The sequence below is a fragment of the Leptodactylus fuscus genome, chromosome 7 (assembly GCF_031893055.1).
Source record: "Leptodactylus fuscus isolate aLepFus1 chromosome 7, aLepFus1.hap2, whole genome shotgun sequence".
Taxonomy (NCBI): domain Eukaryota; kingdom Metazoa; phylum Chordata; class Amphibia; order Anura; family Leptodactylidae; genus Leptodactylus; species Leptodactylus fuscus.
This window is the reverse complement of record NC_134271.1, coordinates 154,667,369-154,683,605: the sequence shown is the minus strand read 5'-3', so window position 1 is coordinate 154,683,605 and position 16,237 is coordinate 154,667,369. Positions and strand designations below refer to the sequence as shown.

At 46.8% G+C, this 16,237-nt stretch overlaps 1 protein-coding gene across 1 annotated transcript; it reads right to left on the bottom strand.

Annotated features, from left to right (window-relative positions):
- Window positions 1-1,584: 1,584 nt before the first annotated feature.
- On the bottom strand, window positions 1,585-14,810 carry MEX3A (mex-3 RNA binding family member A). The gene is made up of 2 exons (XM_075283309.1): window positions 14,416-14,810; window positions 1,585-2,789 (listed from the first exon to the last, which is right to left on the bottom strand). The coding sequence occupies exons 1-2, from the start codon at window positions 14,750-14,752 to the stop codon at window positions 1,714-1,716; spliced, it is 1,413 nt and encodes a 470-aa protein (XP_075139410.1). The 5' UTR covers window positions 14,753-14,810; the 3' UTR covers window positions 1,585-1,713.
- Between the last annotated feature and the right edge of the window lie 1,427 nt (window positions 14,811-16,237).

Below are 16,237 nucleotides of genomic sequence, written 5' to 3'. Positions count from 1 at the left end.
TGCCATGATCAAGTGTTGTTCTAGTCCCAAAATCACATAGTCAACAAAAATAAATAAAAACGATTATCCGGGAAGCACCATCAATCGGGATAATAGAACCCTGGAAGGTGGGGTAAGGGGCGGGGCATACCGAGCAGTCTATATAGAATAACCCCCCTGGTTAGACTGCCTCTCGTTTTGCGTAATCCCAAGGGCAAGAGAAAACCCTAACTCGACAAGTGGTCTCGAACATCTTCAAAACGGTTGAAGACTAAACATGGCACCCTCTAAAACTTTTTTTTTTTTTTCCAGCACATAAAACTTTGGTCCAATGTTTCTGCATTTTCTTTAAAATGTTCCGTCTGGTCCAGTTAAGAGGAAGAATGAGAACAATCGATATCGTTACTTATTTTCTTTGCATTCGTTACGAAAAAAGAACAAAAGAAAGTTCCGTAGTCACGTGTGGAAGTTTTTTTTAGTGTTCCTCCCTTTCTAAATACCAGTGCTCCCGCTTTAAAGTTAAAAAATAAAAACAAAAAACGTTGTATTTTCCTTGCGATGGCCGCAGAGGCCTAACAGATGAAGCGGCAGTTGTCTGAGTTGAGGAGGACCAGGAATCCTGATGGCCCAGCTTCAGTGCACAGTAAAAATCAAAGTCTTTTTTTTTTTGTCTGGTTTTTTTTTTTTTTTTTAATTTTCTTACAAAAAGCAAGACCTCCATGCATATAAAGTCCTGATTGTTGAGTTTTGTTTCTCGTCCTGGTGTTAAAAATTAAAACCGGCAGGAATTGGTAACATCTGAATTCAGAATCTTCTTTACAGCAAAATGACAAAAAAAATTTTGCAAACTGTAGATTGAGCTGCATTTCGTTGAGTGTGAGGTAATCGTTGTGTCCTCATGTTGCAGATTCCCAGAGATCGATAAGAGTTTTTGTTTTTTTTGTTTTTTTATTTATTTTTTGCTTGCAATGATGATAATAGATTCTCGTCGATAATTCGTCAGGCAGAAAAGTGAGAGTGAGCATTCAGTGGGCAACCGGAAGTGGGGGGGCCTGGAAATGCCCTGGAAATTTGACCTGGCTGGTAGTACCCCTGAGTGCCGTCCGTTCTGCATCCATTGGTTTCTGCCAACGCTGCCCGCTTTAACTTCAGAGAGGGTAAATCTCCTACAGTGCTTAAGAAGGGCGATTTAGAAAGAGGATATCTCTGACCTCAGCTGGACCCCTCTTTCCGCTTAACCCTTCCATAGTATAGAGATCAAAAGTAGAATTTTCGGCTGCATATTCAAAACCGCGGTAGAGGTTGATGGCGTACGACTGAACAGCTAACAAAAAATAAAAAAGTTGAAGAAAAATCTTGATGGTTTTACAGCAGCAAGCTTTTCCTTTTCCTTTTTGTGAAGCTGCTACCACGGGGAAAGAACTTGCTCTTTAAGAACTCCAAAAAAAAAAAGTTCAAAAACTTAAAAGGTTTCACCTGGACTCAAGAAATTGGATCCTCGTGGGCACTGGTGTCCCAGAAATTAGCTGTGACTGCTGGAAAGGGCCGTCTGTAACCCTTTAGTAACCATCAAAGTTCAAAAAGAAGAGAAAAAAAATTGCAAGTTTCAGAAATCCTTTGTAACATTCGGATTATAGTTAAGATTTTATTATGAAGTTTAAATATTGTTTCTTGACCTCTATGCACCTCAAAGTCCGTCATCTCTTATCCCACCCTCTCCCTCTTCAAAGTCTCTTAGGAAAATATCCTTATGGCTTGAGTGGCGGACGCGTGACAAACGGGACACTCGGGTTCGTTACGTTCACAGATGCGTACGGCACACTCCATGCAAAAAAGGTTGTGCCCGCAGGGCACCAGTGCAGCTGTGACCTCGCTTTCAAAGCATACCATGCACTCCCGGCTTCCAGAAACAGAGTTCCGAGTGGCGTTAAGTTTGGTGAAGCCTGGCAGAGTATCGCCTTGGTTCCTCCTCGGCAAGCTAGTGAGGCTGGATTCTGGAGACCTCTGGGTGGCATTGGTCTGGATGGTGCCACTGCTCCCGGAGCGCTGCTGCTTCGTGAAGATGCTTGGGGTTGGGCTGTTGTTCTCTTGTCCGCCCCACATGGGTCCTCCAGTTTCGGCCACACCGTAATAAACGTCCTGCTTGTAGTTGGGGAACAAATAGCCGTAGTTGAATTCGTTCTGATCGTTCAGTCGTGGCGTCTCATAAACAGGTTCTGTCGGACAGTCGCCGATGCAGCCTAGGCTGTTTTGTCGGAAGGTAGAAAGAGGTTTGCAACCGGCTGCTGTACCGTGAACTCTCCAGCTCTCTGGATATCGGCTTTCCATTCCAGAATCTGGACTATTAGACAGAAAGTCATTCTCGTTGTTGTATTCCAAGATTTTGCCGGTTCGTACCGCAATGTGTGTCTCAATTTCTTCTCGTGCCCGTTCGACATTTCCTGGAGCCCCAGTGATCTCAAACACCGGGTCTCTGTCACGGCTTGGAGTGATAATATAAGTGTTTGTTTGTTGCTGAATTCTCTTAATGGTAGCCCCCTTGGGTCCGACTACTAACCCAACAACTCTGTAAGGGACTCGGACGCGGATTGTGACTTGTCCGGGTAGAGTGGGTGCACTGCCGAAAGCACTGCCCGCTTTGTTCCGGGAAGCTCTTATCATGGAGAAGTGTTCAGCAGCGGAAATGATCTCGCGCCTTGCCATGGCAACGTCCTCTCTACGTCCAGTCACCATAAACACCGGTTCTTCTCCTCGAACCGGAGTCTTGATATATGTGTTTGTTTTCGCTCTTAGCGCTTTGATTTTGCAACCTAAAAAAATAAATGAAAAAACATTTTAAAATTTTAAAATTGAAAATTACATTGAATTTAAAAAAACAAAAACATTCATGAAGTTAAGCCAACATTTTACAACTTTATCAATATCAATCCCTTTGAGTCTATTTGACTCAAGTCCGATTAGAAGAACCATATTTCACGACAAGTCGGATAGAAATTTTTTTTTCCCCATGGGACAGAATAGACATTTACGACTCCTGACAAGGAATCAAGATGGACGTACATGTAAAGTAGCGAAGAAGTAGGTTACTGGTTGAACAACCACTGAACATATGATTATGTAGAAACCAGGGCTGTGGCGTCCGTAGGCCAAACCACCAACTTTCATTCCTGTATTTTCCCACAGCCAGACTCCGACTCCAACCCCTTCTTAAATGGCTGCCAGCCATGGTCAGACAGGAGCAGCAAAAGCATCCCGTAACAACGTCAACGATTGCGATACCACAAGAGAGGAACAAACCACTAAAAAGGAGCTTCGATGCCCAAACAAGTCCCTCAGACCTGATAATGTCAAAAATATCATAACACAATATTCAACCATTTTGATGCTGGAGTCGGAAACCTTTTTCCCAAAAAAAATTCCACCCAAAACTGAACTTCCAACCCAACTTTGACTCCGTCAGTCCGACTCTACAACGACCATCAGGTTAATAATTCTTACACCTACGCAACAATACAAATTTTACTTCATACTGGCAATATAGTTGTTCAGACCGGCCTTATACTGGGCGAAGGATAAGTGATCTTTCTGGGAAGATTGTTTTAGAGAGAGATTTTCGGCCACACCATCAGATAAAAATTTCAAACATGGCTGACTTTGTTTTAGATGACGATGATGCAATGCACATTAATAGGACAGACGAGACAAGGGGGCAGGCTAAAAGAAAAAAAAGTCAGCCCCGGGAGACTTACAAATTTACAAAGCCATATTACGTAAAGCCACACCATATGAAGAAAGCAGAAAGACGACGAGCAGATGACACAAAGGCAACAGCAGTGCACTGGCCAAGGCGGAGAAAAAATATGGGGGTACAAAAATTACTACCGTAAAAAAAAAAAAAACAACTAGAACAACAACACTGATATCGAGAATAATAAAGTCTATTGTACCCCAAAAGAAGTCAACAATCCAACAAACAATGGCCAGGGAAGCCCATACCTGGGAGAGAAAAGGTTAACAAATAGGTGCACGCAGTGACCCGGCCTATGGGGGGCTATTAATCTAGCAACACCACCCTCCCTTTACCCAGAACACCGCCTAGGTCTCTCTAAGAGCAAACAAAGCGCACATTGTTGGCCGTCTCACAAGGGTCTCTGCTCTCTAGGAAATGAAGTCTGCTTTAATAGTCTACTAAAAGCCTCAAGGTTTTTATTATCAGGGTTGTCGCTACCCCCACCCCCCAACAGATATTAGGGGGGAGAGTCTGCCGCTTGTCCCCGTACCCTCATAAAATCAGCCTCATAAACTCGATTCTGAAACACAACATTCATAAACTTGTCCAATTATTTGGCAGGCGTAACACGTGTCGTTGGGACAACTTGACCGAGCGTAAACAGTGCCCACGACTACAGGAGCGATCAGATGCTCCGGCCTGTCCGGGACGAACCCTGCGGCGATCGGGTTATTATTTCTTGACTCTTCTACAAATATTACAAGTTCCTATTTTTAACCCAGATAAAAAAAAAAAATAAAAAAAAATCAAATATTTTTGGCTCCCTATGAATTGTGGTCAACCAAAATCGCCTTCGGCAGGCCTCCAATCACAGCAGTAGACCTTAAGCTCCCGGCGGGGGGCATGTCCTACTTTACAACCAAAAACTGTAAATAAATATGACCTACTAAAGGTTTTAGGACCAGCGTCGCTTACCAGGCCACAACGCTACAACCGGTGACTAGATTGTCAATTCTTGGACGAGGACCAAACCCAAGTTATTCGTATATATACACTGTGGGGTTCAAAAACACCCAAAAATTTCCATTAAACTGCTCCACTGTAGGTTTAAAAAAAATTCCATACATCTATCATGCAAAGATCTTAGAATTTGCCTAAAGAAATCCAAAATTTGGACTACAAAAATTAAAAAATATCAGGTACTATGGGGGATTTACCTCTTGTTTTGACACGACACCCCCCAAAATTTTTATTTGAAACAAGGGAGTAAATTTAGGGGAATACATTGACTCAGGCCCGTCGGCTACTCATACACGGTGGAGGCAGCCATTTTGTGCTCTAATCAATCTCCATGACATCGCAATAAGGACGCCCATTACCGAGCTGAGAACGTTGGTCCTCTCCACTTAACCGGTTGACAACGTTCCCCAAAAACTTACGCTACGTTGGTCATCTTAAACAGCCCACGCGCTAAATTTGCCTAAATATTTGGAAATGACCACAAAATGGCCGACCCCCCTCTTTTGTTTTAATGTGGGTCAAAGTACAAACCAAAAGGCAGGACTTAGAGGAAAAATCTGAAAAAATTTAGATATTAAGTCCTGCTGTTTTCGCCCCTTTTTTTTTATTTTATTTTTTCGATTTAACCCTAAACACCCAAAAAAGAGGGGAAATCCCAGATTGTCCGATGACTGGCCGGGCCACGAACAGGTTAACTGTAACGGTCTGAGAGTCTCACTTGCTGCAAGAAGGTTGAATTAATCCCTTCTGAAAAGGCCTCATTCTCTGGGGAGGGCGTGCGAGGGGGCCAGAGACGGCCACAAAGGATTTCTTAGAATCTCACCAAGGCTGTGCGAATGGGACAGGACTGGCACTGCGCACAATGTGTGTCTATATCCATACGTAGAACGCATATGGAGGACTGTACGCCACAAGCTGTGTCAACAACAGCATATGTCCCATATCATCTGCCTCCATTAGGCAGCAGTATTATCTGACCTCTTCGGGATATTCTCCCAAGGGGGGGGTCGGATAATCTCAAAAGTAAAGGTCCTTCTACCTCTGTGGACAAAATAACATCTCTGAGGCACTCGGGTTACGGGAGATAATGGCCGGCTGTAATGTCACCTCCCTCACACCTGTCTCCTTCCGATATTAAAGGGATGGGTGAAATACTGGATATCCCAAACTTCTCAAGGCATAGAAATAAGAAATTTAATAAATATTAATACACAACTACCCAATAAGGGCAGAGCCACCAAGAAAGAGGCAAATGTGACCACGGAAACTTGCTTAAAGGAAAAGTCCATTTAGACAAGTTCTTAATTTTTGCAAATATTATAGTTTAAAGGGAAGCGGCCATGTATATTTCTGTCAGTAAACTACCACCACTGAGTCCTTACCGTATCCCAAATATCCCTGTCAGTGTGCACGTGTGTCGGGAGGACCAGAGAAGAGTTCGATGAATCTCGTCTGACTTATCTCCTGGTTCTCCTTGCGCATGCTTAGAGTTTCTTTGAGGCTGAGACAACACATTTCTGTTCCACAGCATACGCGTTCAAGGTACTGCATAAGCACCGAGGTACCAACGTGTTCAAAGTACCGCGGATGCGCAATGAACCATTCTAACTCTAATGGGAAAATACGCATGCGTTGGGAACACCAGAGAGGAGTCAGGCACAATTCATTGGACTCATACCTGGTTTTCCCAACGCTGACGCGTTTTTCACTAAGACAAGTACACTTCCACTTCATTGTGCATGCACCCAAGGCACGGTACATGCGCAGTGAGGCTGAGCTGCACATGCGCTGGCAGCCAAGTGAGTATAGACTTTTTTCTGTTTTTAACCCTGGCAGGATTATTTAGAACATGAAACTATCAGTCCATATGGGCATGTTGGTGGTTTAGTGTATCAGATATACATGACAGGTTCCCTTTAAGACCTACCAAACCTCAGTCCTGAACAACCAAACACAGAGGCATACTGCCATGTCACTGTAGTCCTTAGGCCGTGTGTACCTTACAACCAGACATGACTCAGCTGTTCAGCTCTCGGTCTGACTGACACTCTCATGTCTGCAAGGAAAGGAAAAAGCAGGCCGAGAATGGTCAGGCATTAACCTAGTGTGTACAGCCTCCTAAAAAAATCTGATCATGAGGCCACGTTAGTAATCAGATTTTTCTCAAAGTAAAAGGTGGCAGTAAGCATTAGATACGTACAAACCTCTCCTCCCCAATTTCACTGGGACCACCGGCCATCTAATGTGTATAGGGGCCTCTCGAGTCTCCTACAGTGACAAAGAAGGATCGAGCATGTTGGATTCCAACATACCCTACCCTTTTGTTCTCAGAGAAGATAAGCTGCTGTCCGAAGTGACCATAACCTTAAATTTCTCTTCCATTTCCATCCTTTTGGCTTTCCCTCACTTATTAGGCTCAGATGAATGGGCCACCTCAGCGGCGTGGCTGGCTGTGCGGGTTCTTCGGCTGAATTGGCCGTGGAATCCATGGCAAGATCAAGCAGGACACATTTTTTTCCGCTCCTTGCTTCGATCTCTGACTTCCATCGAAAAGAGTGGAATTTGGCGCCGATTTCGAGGTGGAATCCACCATATTCGGCCATGTAAACATACCCTTACTCTTCTTTTCGTATTCAGAACACTCTGCCGAGCCTAGTGTGCATGTGTATGGGAAAAAGAGAATCCAGAAGAATAGCTGTTGACTGGCAGCTGAGTGTTCACAGTTGTCTTATGTGTATGGTCTATACAATTAGGTGTAGATATAAGCGTTGCTACCCTTGTGAACAAAGGCCCGAGGAGCTAAAGGCCTTACCCATTTCCTACCTTTTTAGGCTTTCCCTATAGACTGCCATCCAGCCATCGCCCATGAGCTTTTGGATCATTAAAAAATTTTTTTGCACATATGGAATCCTAGACAAATTTTTTTTTCCAATTTATTTCCAATCGGCCATATAGGGTCATATTCTGAAGCTTTGAAACGAGTAGGTTCCCATCTTGGTGGACACCCCCCCTTTATTTATAGACACAATGGGCCTGGGTTGTACATATTTTCGCACCCAAGGTGGAATATGGCTGGTCATATATATTAGGTGAATGTCAGCCAAACCTACTGATCGACTCAAGTCTCCGCAGATGTTGGACAAAAGAAGGAACATACTGAATGTGAACATGACATTGTTTTGTACTCAATATTAAGCCACCACTAAAGGTATCAGAACACATGCAAGATCGGCAGGGCTGAGCGTGCATGTGTATGCGGGAGTCAGGAACAACAGTTGTCGGCAAACTTGTCCTTCGAATGTGCAACAGCTACATCCCAAGCCAGCCTAAAAGGGTGCTAGGTGGAGGCAAAAGATGACCCCCCTACCCAAACGGGGTCCTTTTAGATAACCGTGAATCATACCTGAGGGAATACTCCAGTCAATGGTAGCTGGATTGTTTTGAAGCATATTGTATCTGGGTCACAGTGTCCATACACATTACACAAAATTTGACCAAAAACATAGCAGTGACAAACTGGAAAAACCAAAGCGGTTCAGGGGTGGGCTAAAATAAAAAATGAAGTGACAGTCAGGTATCTTGATTTCTCCTTTCCACGTTGGATCCCTTGTTTCATTTCAATCTGGTATTGGCTGAGCCAGAAGTGAAGAAGCCCAGGTGACTGATACGGTGACATCAGTGTTAGTAAGTCACTAGTAAACAACATGCGACCACTGAAGCCAATGACTGGCCACAACAGTCCTCGCAACGGCTTCATTTCTGACACAGAATGGAACAGGGAACCTAATGCTGAACAGGGGATGGGGTCGTAGCTGAGTATCACTAAGCTAAGTTTTTGGCTAACTTTTGAGTTATGTGTACGGCCACCATATGCAAGAAACAGAACCAGTTAAATTCAGAGCTCGCAATATACTTCAAAACAATCCAACCTCCATTGACAGATACCCACACCCACCCTGAGATTGTGCTGATTCATTTACAAGGGCCCATCTATTGTCTCCACCAACCACAAAAAAGAGATTCTAAAACTGTAAAATTTTGGGGATAGGAGACCGAGGAAGAGGTCAACCGTATGGAAAATGTATAAAGTGGACTGTAATTTCCATGATCCTGGCATCCTGCCATGAAGAGCATCACGAGGAGGACATGTATGGGCCAACCTAGGTGCCAAATGACTTGACACTATCTTGCTAATAGATGCAGGTTGCACATACTTCTCCTCGAGTCATTTTTAAATGCTAAAATTGGCTTTACTCGGGGCTGGCTAGCAGCCAAGAGAAGATCAACGAGAGATGGATATGAAAGGGTGACGGGAAAGGGGGGGAGGCAAGTGTTGGGGGGGAATGGGTGGGGTTGCCCAATGCACAACAAAGAAGCATCCTAATATTCTTCCTTATATTATGTCCTTTCTGAAAACAAATGTTCCCACCTAAAAACTGACCTCCTACACTCCGTCTCAGTGGAGAAAGTCATGACCTAGTCAATCGTACTGGTGGTGACTACTACTCTCACACACCCATGGACCCAAAAACATTCCATTGTTTAAAAGTCAAAACATGATTTGACTATAAAATTTCCTTACACTCCCTTTTTAGAAAAAAAACCCATAATGAGGTGTCATTTCGGCTGCCTTCATCCCCCAACTGAGGAACCCGAGAGTTTTCACAGTCCAGTCAACAGAGAAGATCAAAGTCTCTCCGATCATGATCACGCATGATTATCTTTTTTGTGGTTTGCCCGTCCTGGTATTATTTCTCAACGATCCCAATTCTCTTGATCAAGTGCCCTATTCATTGACTGACTCAACCAAGCATGACGCAGAGATAAAAAAAAAGTCTCTTGAAGAACAATAGGAAGGGTCAACAAGAGCCCCTTGTCACAGAGGTGGGCCGAACCCTTCCTAAGTAACCATATCCCAGGTGATCGAGATAGCACAGTGGCCAGATGCTCGCGTGTCTCGTATGGCAGGAAGATAAGTTGTAGTAACCAGATGTCCTATACTCAGCTATAAGCTCCCCCTGCTGAGGTCCAGAATACATACATTAAAAAAAAAATTTTTTGTAAACTTTGTAGACTATTCTAATATCTAAAATGACTCAATTTAACCCTTTCCAAGACCACAGTTCAATACACAAATCAACTTTTGGAAAGTCCTTGTGAGTGTGGTCATGACACCCACCAATGCCGGGTCAAAACTTAGACGATACATTTCACTTCAAGACCTTCTGTAGATGTCAACGTGACAAAAATATTCAAAAGTCAAAAAGTGCCAATTTACGTAAGATGTTAAAAAAATACAATAAAAACGACCGTGATCATACGTGACTCTATAAGGGTTAAGGTCAAGAGCACACCCTCCAAACATCTGCTTTTTTCCCCGCAAAAAAGTGTTTGCAAAGTTTTTGGAAGTGTTACGGTAGAGAAATCATTCAAGGTTTGCGAAAGGGGTTACCAATTTCGGTGCGGTCTAAAGAGTTAAGAGAGAAAGGCAGCGGTTGTCACTCCACCTTCCCATCGACATGTCGTTCCACGCCAAAGTGTGGCGTGTGTTTACCAACACTGCGCCTGCTCCATTGACCGCGTGAGTATGCCGCTGCCAAACATCGCCACGCCCCACCAACGCCACCACCCCATTTCAGCCACCAATGGCAAGATCCTCCTATCAGGGAGATGACTGATATAATTGCTAGGATCTAGGTTTCTAAGGGGGTGCTGCAGAGAGTCATTAAGATCTATAGACGCAGCGCCAAGCCACGTGCATGCCAATGCTGCCAATGTAGAGATCCCGGAATATTCTGAATAGAACAGCCTTACAGGGTTCATTCATTTTCACAAAAAAAAATTCACAATGAACCACCATCGTAACGGTGAAATCGTAATCTACAACAAAGACCCTTAAATCTTCGGTCAGCTCCGGGCCTCTCGAAAGGGGCAGCATGGGGTCACTAAAGTCAGAAATTTACAAGACGTATATTCGCAATTGGAAATTCACAGAATAAACTTTGATCCCCCCCCCCGTAACACCACCGCCGCTCATGCTGGATTCCAGGACACGCAGTCACTCCCACCTAGGAATCGATTCCCAACACAATAGACACGTAGCCCTACCAAAGATTTGTTAGCCGTCCTGAGCACCTTCAAACGGTCTTCACCCGATTCTAAAAGAAGACATTAGATTTTTGCCCCCTCGTGAATATCTCGACCAAATACGTTACGATAATAAAAAAAATTAAAAAAAATTACATTGGATAATCAAAAACGGTTAAATATTAAAAGCGGTCCACAAAGATTAGCCCGAAAAATTGGAGCAACAGCAACCCCCACCCCCTTAATTTCCTAAACGTCTGCTGCGCTCCTCTGCAATGCCTTCCTAGAAACACGCATGGCTCTCCTCGCGACTGTAAAATAAGGACCACACCCCCCTAACTGTTTTCGCTACAACCTGCGCATTCGGCGCGCTGGAAAAAAAAAATGGTGCAAATTCTACCTTTTGTCTAGTTGTCAAGTCGCAATACAACAAAGGCCGGAACCAACGTGCACCTAATAAACCCAAATACTTGTTAGCAAGGAGAAAAACGGCCTTTCGGTAAAGTTCAGACATCAAATCTGGGAAGATAAAATCTATATCTGGACAGTCTCCAGATAGCAACCGTCCATGCGTGTCTGAGGGGCTTGGGGGACTGAAGGGTTAACACAAACACGCACTTCGGAGAGTTCTGGAGAACCCCGCAGCACTTTTGGGCTCCAGATATTGAACATCTCCATGGTCTCTTTGTTCACAAGTCGCTGCCATGCCTGTTTTTGTTTTACGAAGACCTCATCCAGGCTGTTTTTTTTTTGGGCCCTGGTCACCACCAACTTAAAATCTATCCTCCCGGGGAGTTAATCGTTCCTAAGATTTGGAGATGAAATATTTAAATTAGTCTCACGCTGCGCTCATTCTTGGAGTGAAACCCAAGTGACGCCACTGACTGGACGGCGGACAGATATGTAGCGTGGTGGGGAGGTGTTTTTTTTTTTTTTCGTGTTGCTCCTCCAGACAAAAGCTGGGACAATTTCTGCATCTCCGTAGCACATGTGCAGAAGAGAAAAGTCTATATTTCTCCAGACAAAGAGCCTGCAAAAAACCTCACTTCCTGCACTACAGCACGCTGCTGCACCAACACACAAAGGTTGGCGAGTGAAAATTTAAGAATGCACGGCACAAAACTGCCCAAACACCACGATAATGGCTCGTCAAGAACAATGCCTCCTAGTCTAGCACGGCGGATCATCCCCACCGCCTGCAGTTGCATAATTTGACAAGTGCCTACAACTCGTCTTCCACCCTCTCAGCCATTTCCGAGACACAACGACTGAGAACGAGACACACAAATAATCTCTGTTACTACGAGAGTTTCGTGACACGCTGTCTGCACCACATAACAAGCGGGCAGGCTTTGTTGTGGCACCCTCTGTCTCACAACACATGGTGGCCATGGTTCATTGGTGTTTTGGTACCCAGAACATCACCCAGGCCTCCATGGTAGGACCAGGGGTGGGATGTTTTTGGAATAAGCCTTGGCCATGTAGCAAACAGCTGTATAAAGAAGGAAGTGCAGCTTAATTACAACCGTGAGACCAGCACGTGCACCAACGAACAAAGACCCAAACTGACAGCTCTCCTGGGCTACATTTTAAGTTTACCGACCTGGTTTCGGTCAAAATCTTACAAAATATTTAGCAGAAATGAAATGTTTTGGGGGCTCGAGCAATAGGACGTATTGGTTCTCGAGTGGGTGTGTGCGAGAAGATGGAGACGGGGTAGGACGAAATTTCACAAAGCCACCAAGGTAAAGAACTCTAACATGCAGTCTCCGGATGCCCAGTCATGGTGACCCTCAAAAGTAACGTGTCCGTGACCACCGATAAACTCCAAAAACACAGCAAAGGACAATGCGAAAATGATGGTGATGTCATATCATTCATCACTCTAGCAAAGGCAGGTTTTGGTTGAGGGGGTGGGGATGAGGGGTCCGAAGAACATGGCACTCACTACCGCAGCCCCCCATATCTGCAGAGGGTAGAGGTTACACACAACACAACACAGGTTTACTTTATCCAAAGTGGCATTCATCTCTCATAAACACAATACCCTCCGAACACTTTGGCCCAAATTATTTACATGGAGGCCTGGTTCCCTCATACTAGGCATGACCTTTTCATAACATTTTGGAGGTGACGAAGCCATCAAAGATACAGCGAAGTGAGAGTTGGGCTCCAGAGAGAAGCCATCTCCTGCACACACCCACCAAAAACTTCTTTCCTACTTGAGGAGTCCCAGCCGTACGGGCACAAAAGGCCTGTGCTAAATTTTGGGAAGCTTGTAGCCCCCCATAGCATGAGTTAATCATAGATCCCTCTTTTGGGGTGACCCATTTTGGACTGTCAGTTCTGTAGGTCAGACTTTTAATCTAATCCACGTACCCTCCAGACAACAAATACCCCCCATAACGTCCCTTGCAGAGTCTCTACAATATTTTGGTATTTTGTCACCACTACTGCCCCATGAAGTGTATTATTTGGTGGTGCGGGATCCATCCATCCCTAAACATCCTCATTGGGAACGCTTGTGTGCGGGGAAGGTGGGTGTGGTATCATTTTAACCCTGACAAGTCCTCCCCTAATCCCTGTAGCAGAGAACAAAAGCCTGGCTTCAAAAATAAGGCTCGGGGGCAGCAGTTCGCTCCGAGCAACAACCACCACCAACACAAGTTTTCACCCAACTCCTCAGGAGCTGAATCACATGATAACCAAGGAAGTTGTGCGGGTCTCAAAGTCGTCGAGGAACATCATCGTCCCTTTCCTGGACACTACACCCCCCCCCCCCTCACTTCTTCCCTCCAACCATCAGCACTTATGACTCCTAAACAAAGGCGACAATCTTCTGGAGACTGTACCCGACATGGTCCACACTTCCGAGAAGCGAAAGGACATGGAGTCTTAAGACCCCAGCCGAGTGTGCGGTGGAGACTGTACGCTGTCTACAGTCAGACTGCAGCGGCGTATCCTTACATAAACTTTTCCCACAGCATCTCTCAGGAAGTGCCCACATGCCGGAGACAATGGAAAGAGTGCCGAGACAACAAAAGGATCACGCCAACTACCCCTGCCACATGGAAGAAATCAAACACGTCCACCCCCCCCGAATCCCAAACTCCGCACCTAAACCCCTCCACTGCACCCCCCCCCATACACCCCCCCCCAAAAAAAAAAAATTATCAAAAATAAAATAAAAAACAACATTAAAGAAACATAAAGAGAGGACAGGCACATGACATGGGGGTGAAGGGTGCCCGCTGCCAGCGAAGGGGCAAGGGGGTGTGTGTAGGTGACAACGTCCCCAAACAAAAGGACCCAGAGTCCTCGACAACAATGCACACTTCTCGGTGAAGTTTGTGACAAGCCTTTGTTTTCCAGGTGCAGCGGGGGCACAAGGGGGTATGCTGCACACGGGAAAGGGTACAAAACAAAGACCCCCTACCCAAATATCGTATGGTATGGGATGTCGCTACAGTGTAGCAGACTGCAAACAAAGCATGCATGTGTGAGTTGTTGGTTGGCCCCCGGCGGGGATGTGTGTGGCATGCCGGACCCCCCAGATGCCCCCACATGGTGCAGTGATGGAGACAAAGGAGGCTGCTCACCTTGTCTTCCCACAATCTCAGCCACGTGTTCGGAGCTGGGCACTGGCACACACTCTGTGGTGTTGGAACTCTTCAGCCTCAGCTCGGCCTCCTTGTACAGGGCGCACAGCTTGCTCTCCCCAGCTTTTTGGGGGTGCTGGCCGCTGCTGGAGCTGTTGGTGCTGCTGCTGTTGTTGTTGTTGTTGGTGTCTTCTTCTGTCTCCCCCAGACCCAGCAGGCAGAGTTGGTCCAGGGCGATCTGCAGGGCTCTGTCATCCTCCAGCACCCTGTCCTTGGTGAGGTCTGCCATGCCATGCCCATTCCTTTCCATCATCCCTGATACCACCAGGCTAGGCATGGCTAACAAAGGCTAGGGAACAAAGAAGAAGGGCAAGAGAGAGGAACCAGAGGAGAGAGAGAGAGGGAGACAGTGGGAGAGGAGGAGGAGGAGGAGGAGGAGGAGGAGGAGGAGGCAGGGAGGCCCTCCTCCTCCGGCCCCGCCCCCGGGCACGCCCCTCCCCGCCTGCCAGCAGCGTGCGGGGAAACTCTTTTGTTTGAAATTCCCTGCCTGCTGACGGGCGCCCGGGGCATGCTGGGAGTTGTAGTGCGGCGGGGGGGAGGCGGGGAGGGCTCTAAGTTTCTCACCGGAGGGGACGTGAAGTTTCGGGGGGATGGGAGGAGGAGGAAATAGGGGGTGTCAGGAGGAGGTTACTGAGTGGGGGGGCTGTCTGGACAGGTGGGGGGGGATGGGGAGACCTGGGGAAGGGGCTGTCTGTGACTAGGGGGAGAGGTGAGGGGTAATAGGGACGGAGGAGGGGTAGCTGGGGCAATAGGGGGAGGTAAAGAGGAGCCTGGGGGTAATAGGGGGAGGTAAAGAGGAGCCTGGGGGTAATAGGGGGAGGGAAAGGGGAGTCTGGGGGTAATAAGGGCGGAGGAGGGGTAGCTGGGGCAATAGGGGGAGGTAAAGAGGAGCCTGGGGGTAATAGGGGGAGGTAAAGAGGAGCCTGGGGGTAATAGGGGGAGGTAAAGAGGAGCCTGGGGGTAATAGGGGGAGGGAAAGGGGAGTCTGGGGGTAATAAGGGCGGAGGAGGGGTAGCTGGGGCAATAGGGGGAGGTAAAGAGGAGCCTGGGGGTAATAGGGGGAGGTAAAGAGGAGCCTGGGGGTAATAGGGGGAGGTAAAGAGGAGCCTGGGGGTAATAGGGGGAGGTAAAGAGGAGCCTGGGGGTAATAGGGGGAGGGAAAGGGGAGTCTGGGGGTAATAAGGGCGGAGGAGGGGTAGCTGGGGCAATAGGGGGAGGTAAAGGGGAGTCTGGGGGCAATAAGGGCGGAGGAGGGGTAGCTGGGGTAATAGGGGGAGTCTGGGGGTAATAGGGACAGAGGAGGGGGAGCTGGGGTAATAGGGGGAGACAAAGGGGAGTCTGGGGGTAATAAGGACGGAGGAGGGGTAGCTGGGGTAATAGGGGGAGGTAAAGGGGAGTCTGGGGGTAATAAGGGCGGAGGAGGGGTAGCTGGGGCAATAGGGGGAGGTAAAGGGGAGTCTGGGGGCAATAAGGGCGGAGGAGGGGTAGCTGGGGTAATAGGGGGAGTCTGGGGGTAATAGGGACAGAGGAGGGGGAGCTGGGGTAATAGTGGGAGACAAAGTGGAGTCTGGGGGTAATAGGGACAGAGGAGGGGTAGCTGGGGTAATAGGGGGAGGTAAAGGGGAGTCTGGGGGGTAATAAGGAGTGAGGAGGGGTAGCTGGAGTAATAGGGGGAGACAAAGGGGAGTCTGGGGGGTAATAAGGACGGAGGAGGGGTAGCTGGGGCAATAGGGGGAGGTAAAGGGGAGTCTGGGGGTAATAG

Bases quoted from the DNA above. Each gene is read 5' to 3' on its own strand.
- MEX3A (XM_075283309.1), bottom strand. From the start codon at position 14,752: ATGCCTAGCCTGGTGGTATCAGGGATGATGGAAAGGAATGGGCATGGC. The intron at 2,790-14,415 runs GTGAGCAGCCTC...TTATTTTTTTAG, and splicing joins TGAGATTGTGGGAAGACAAG to GTTGCAAAATCAAAGCGCTA.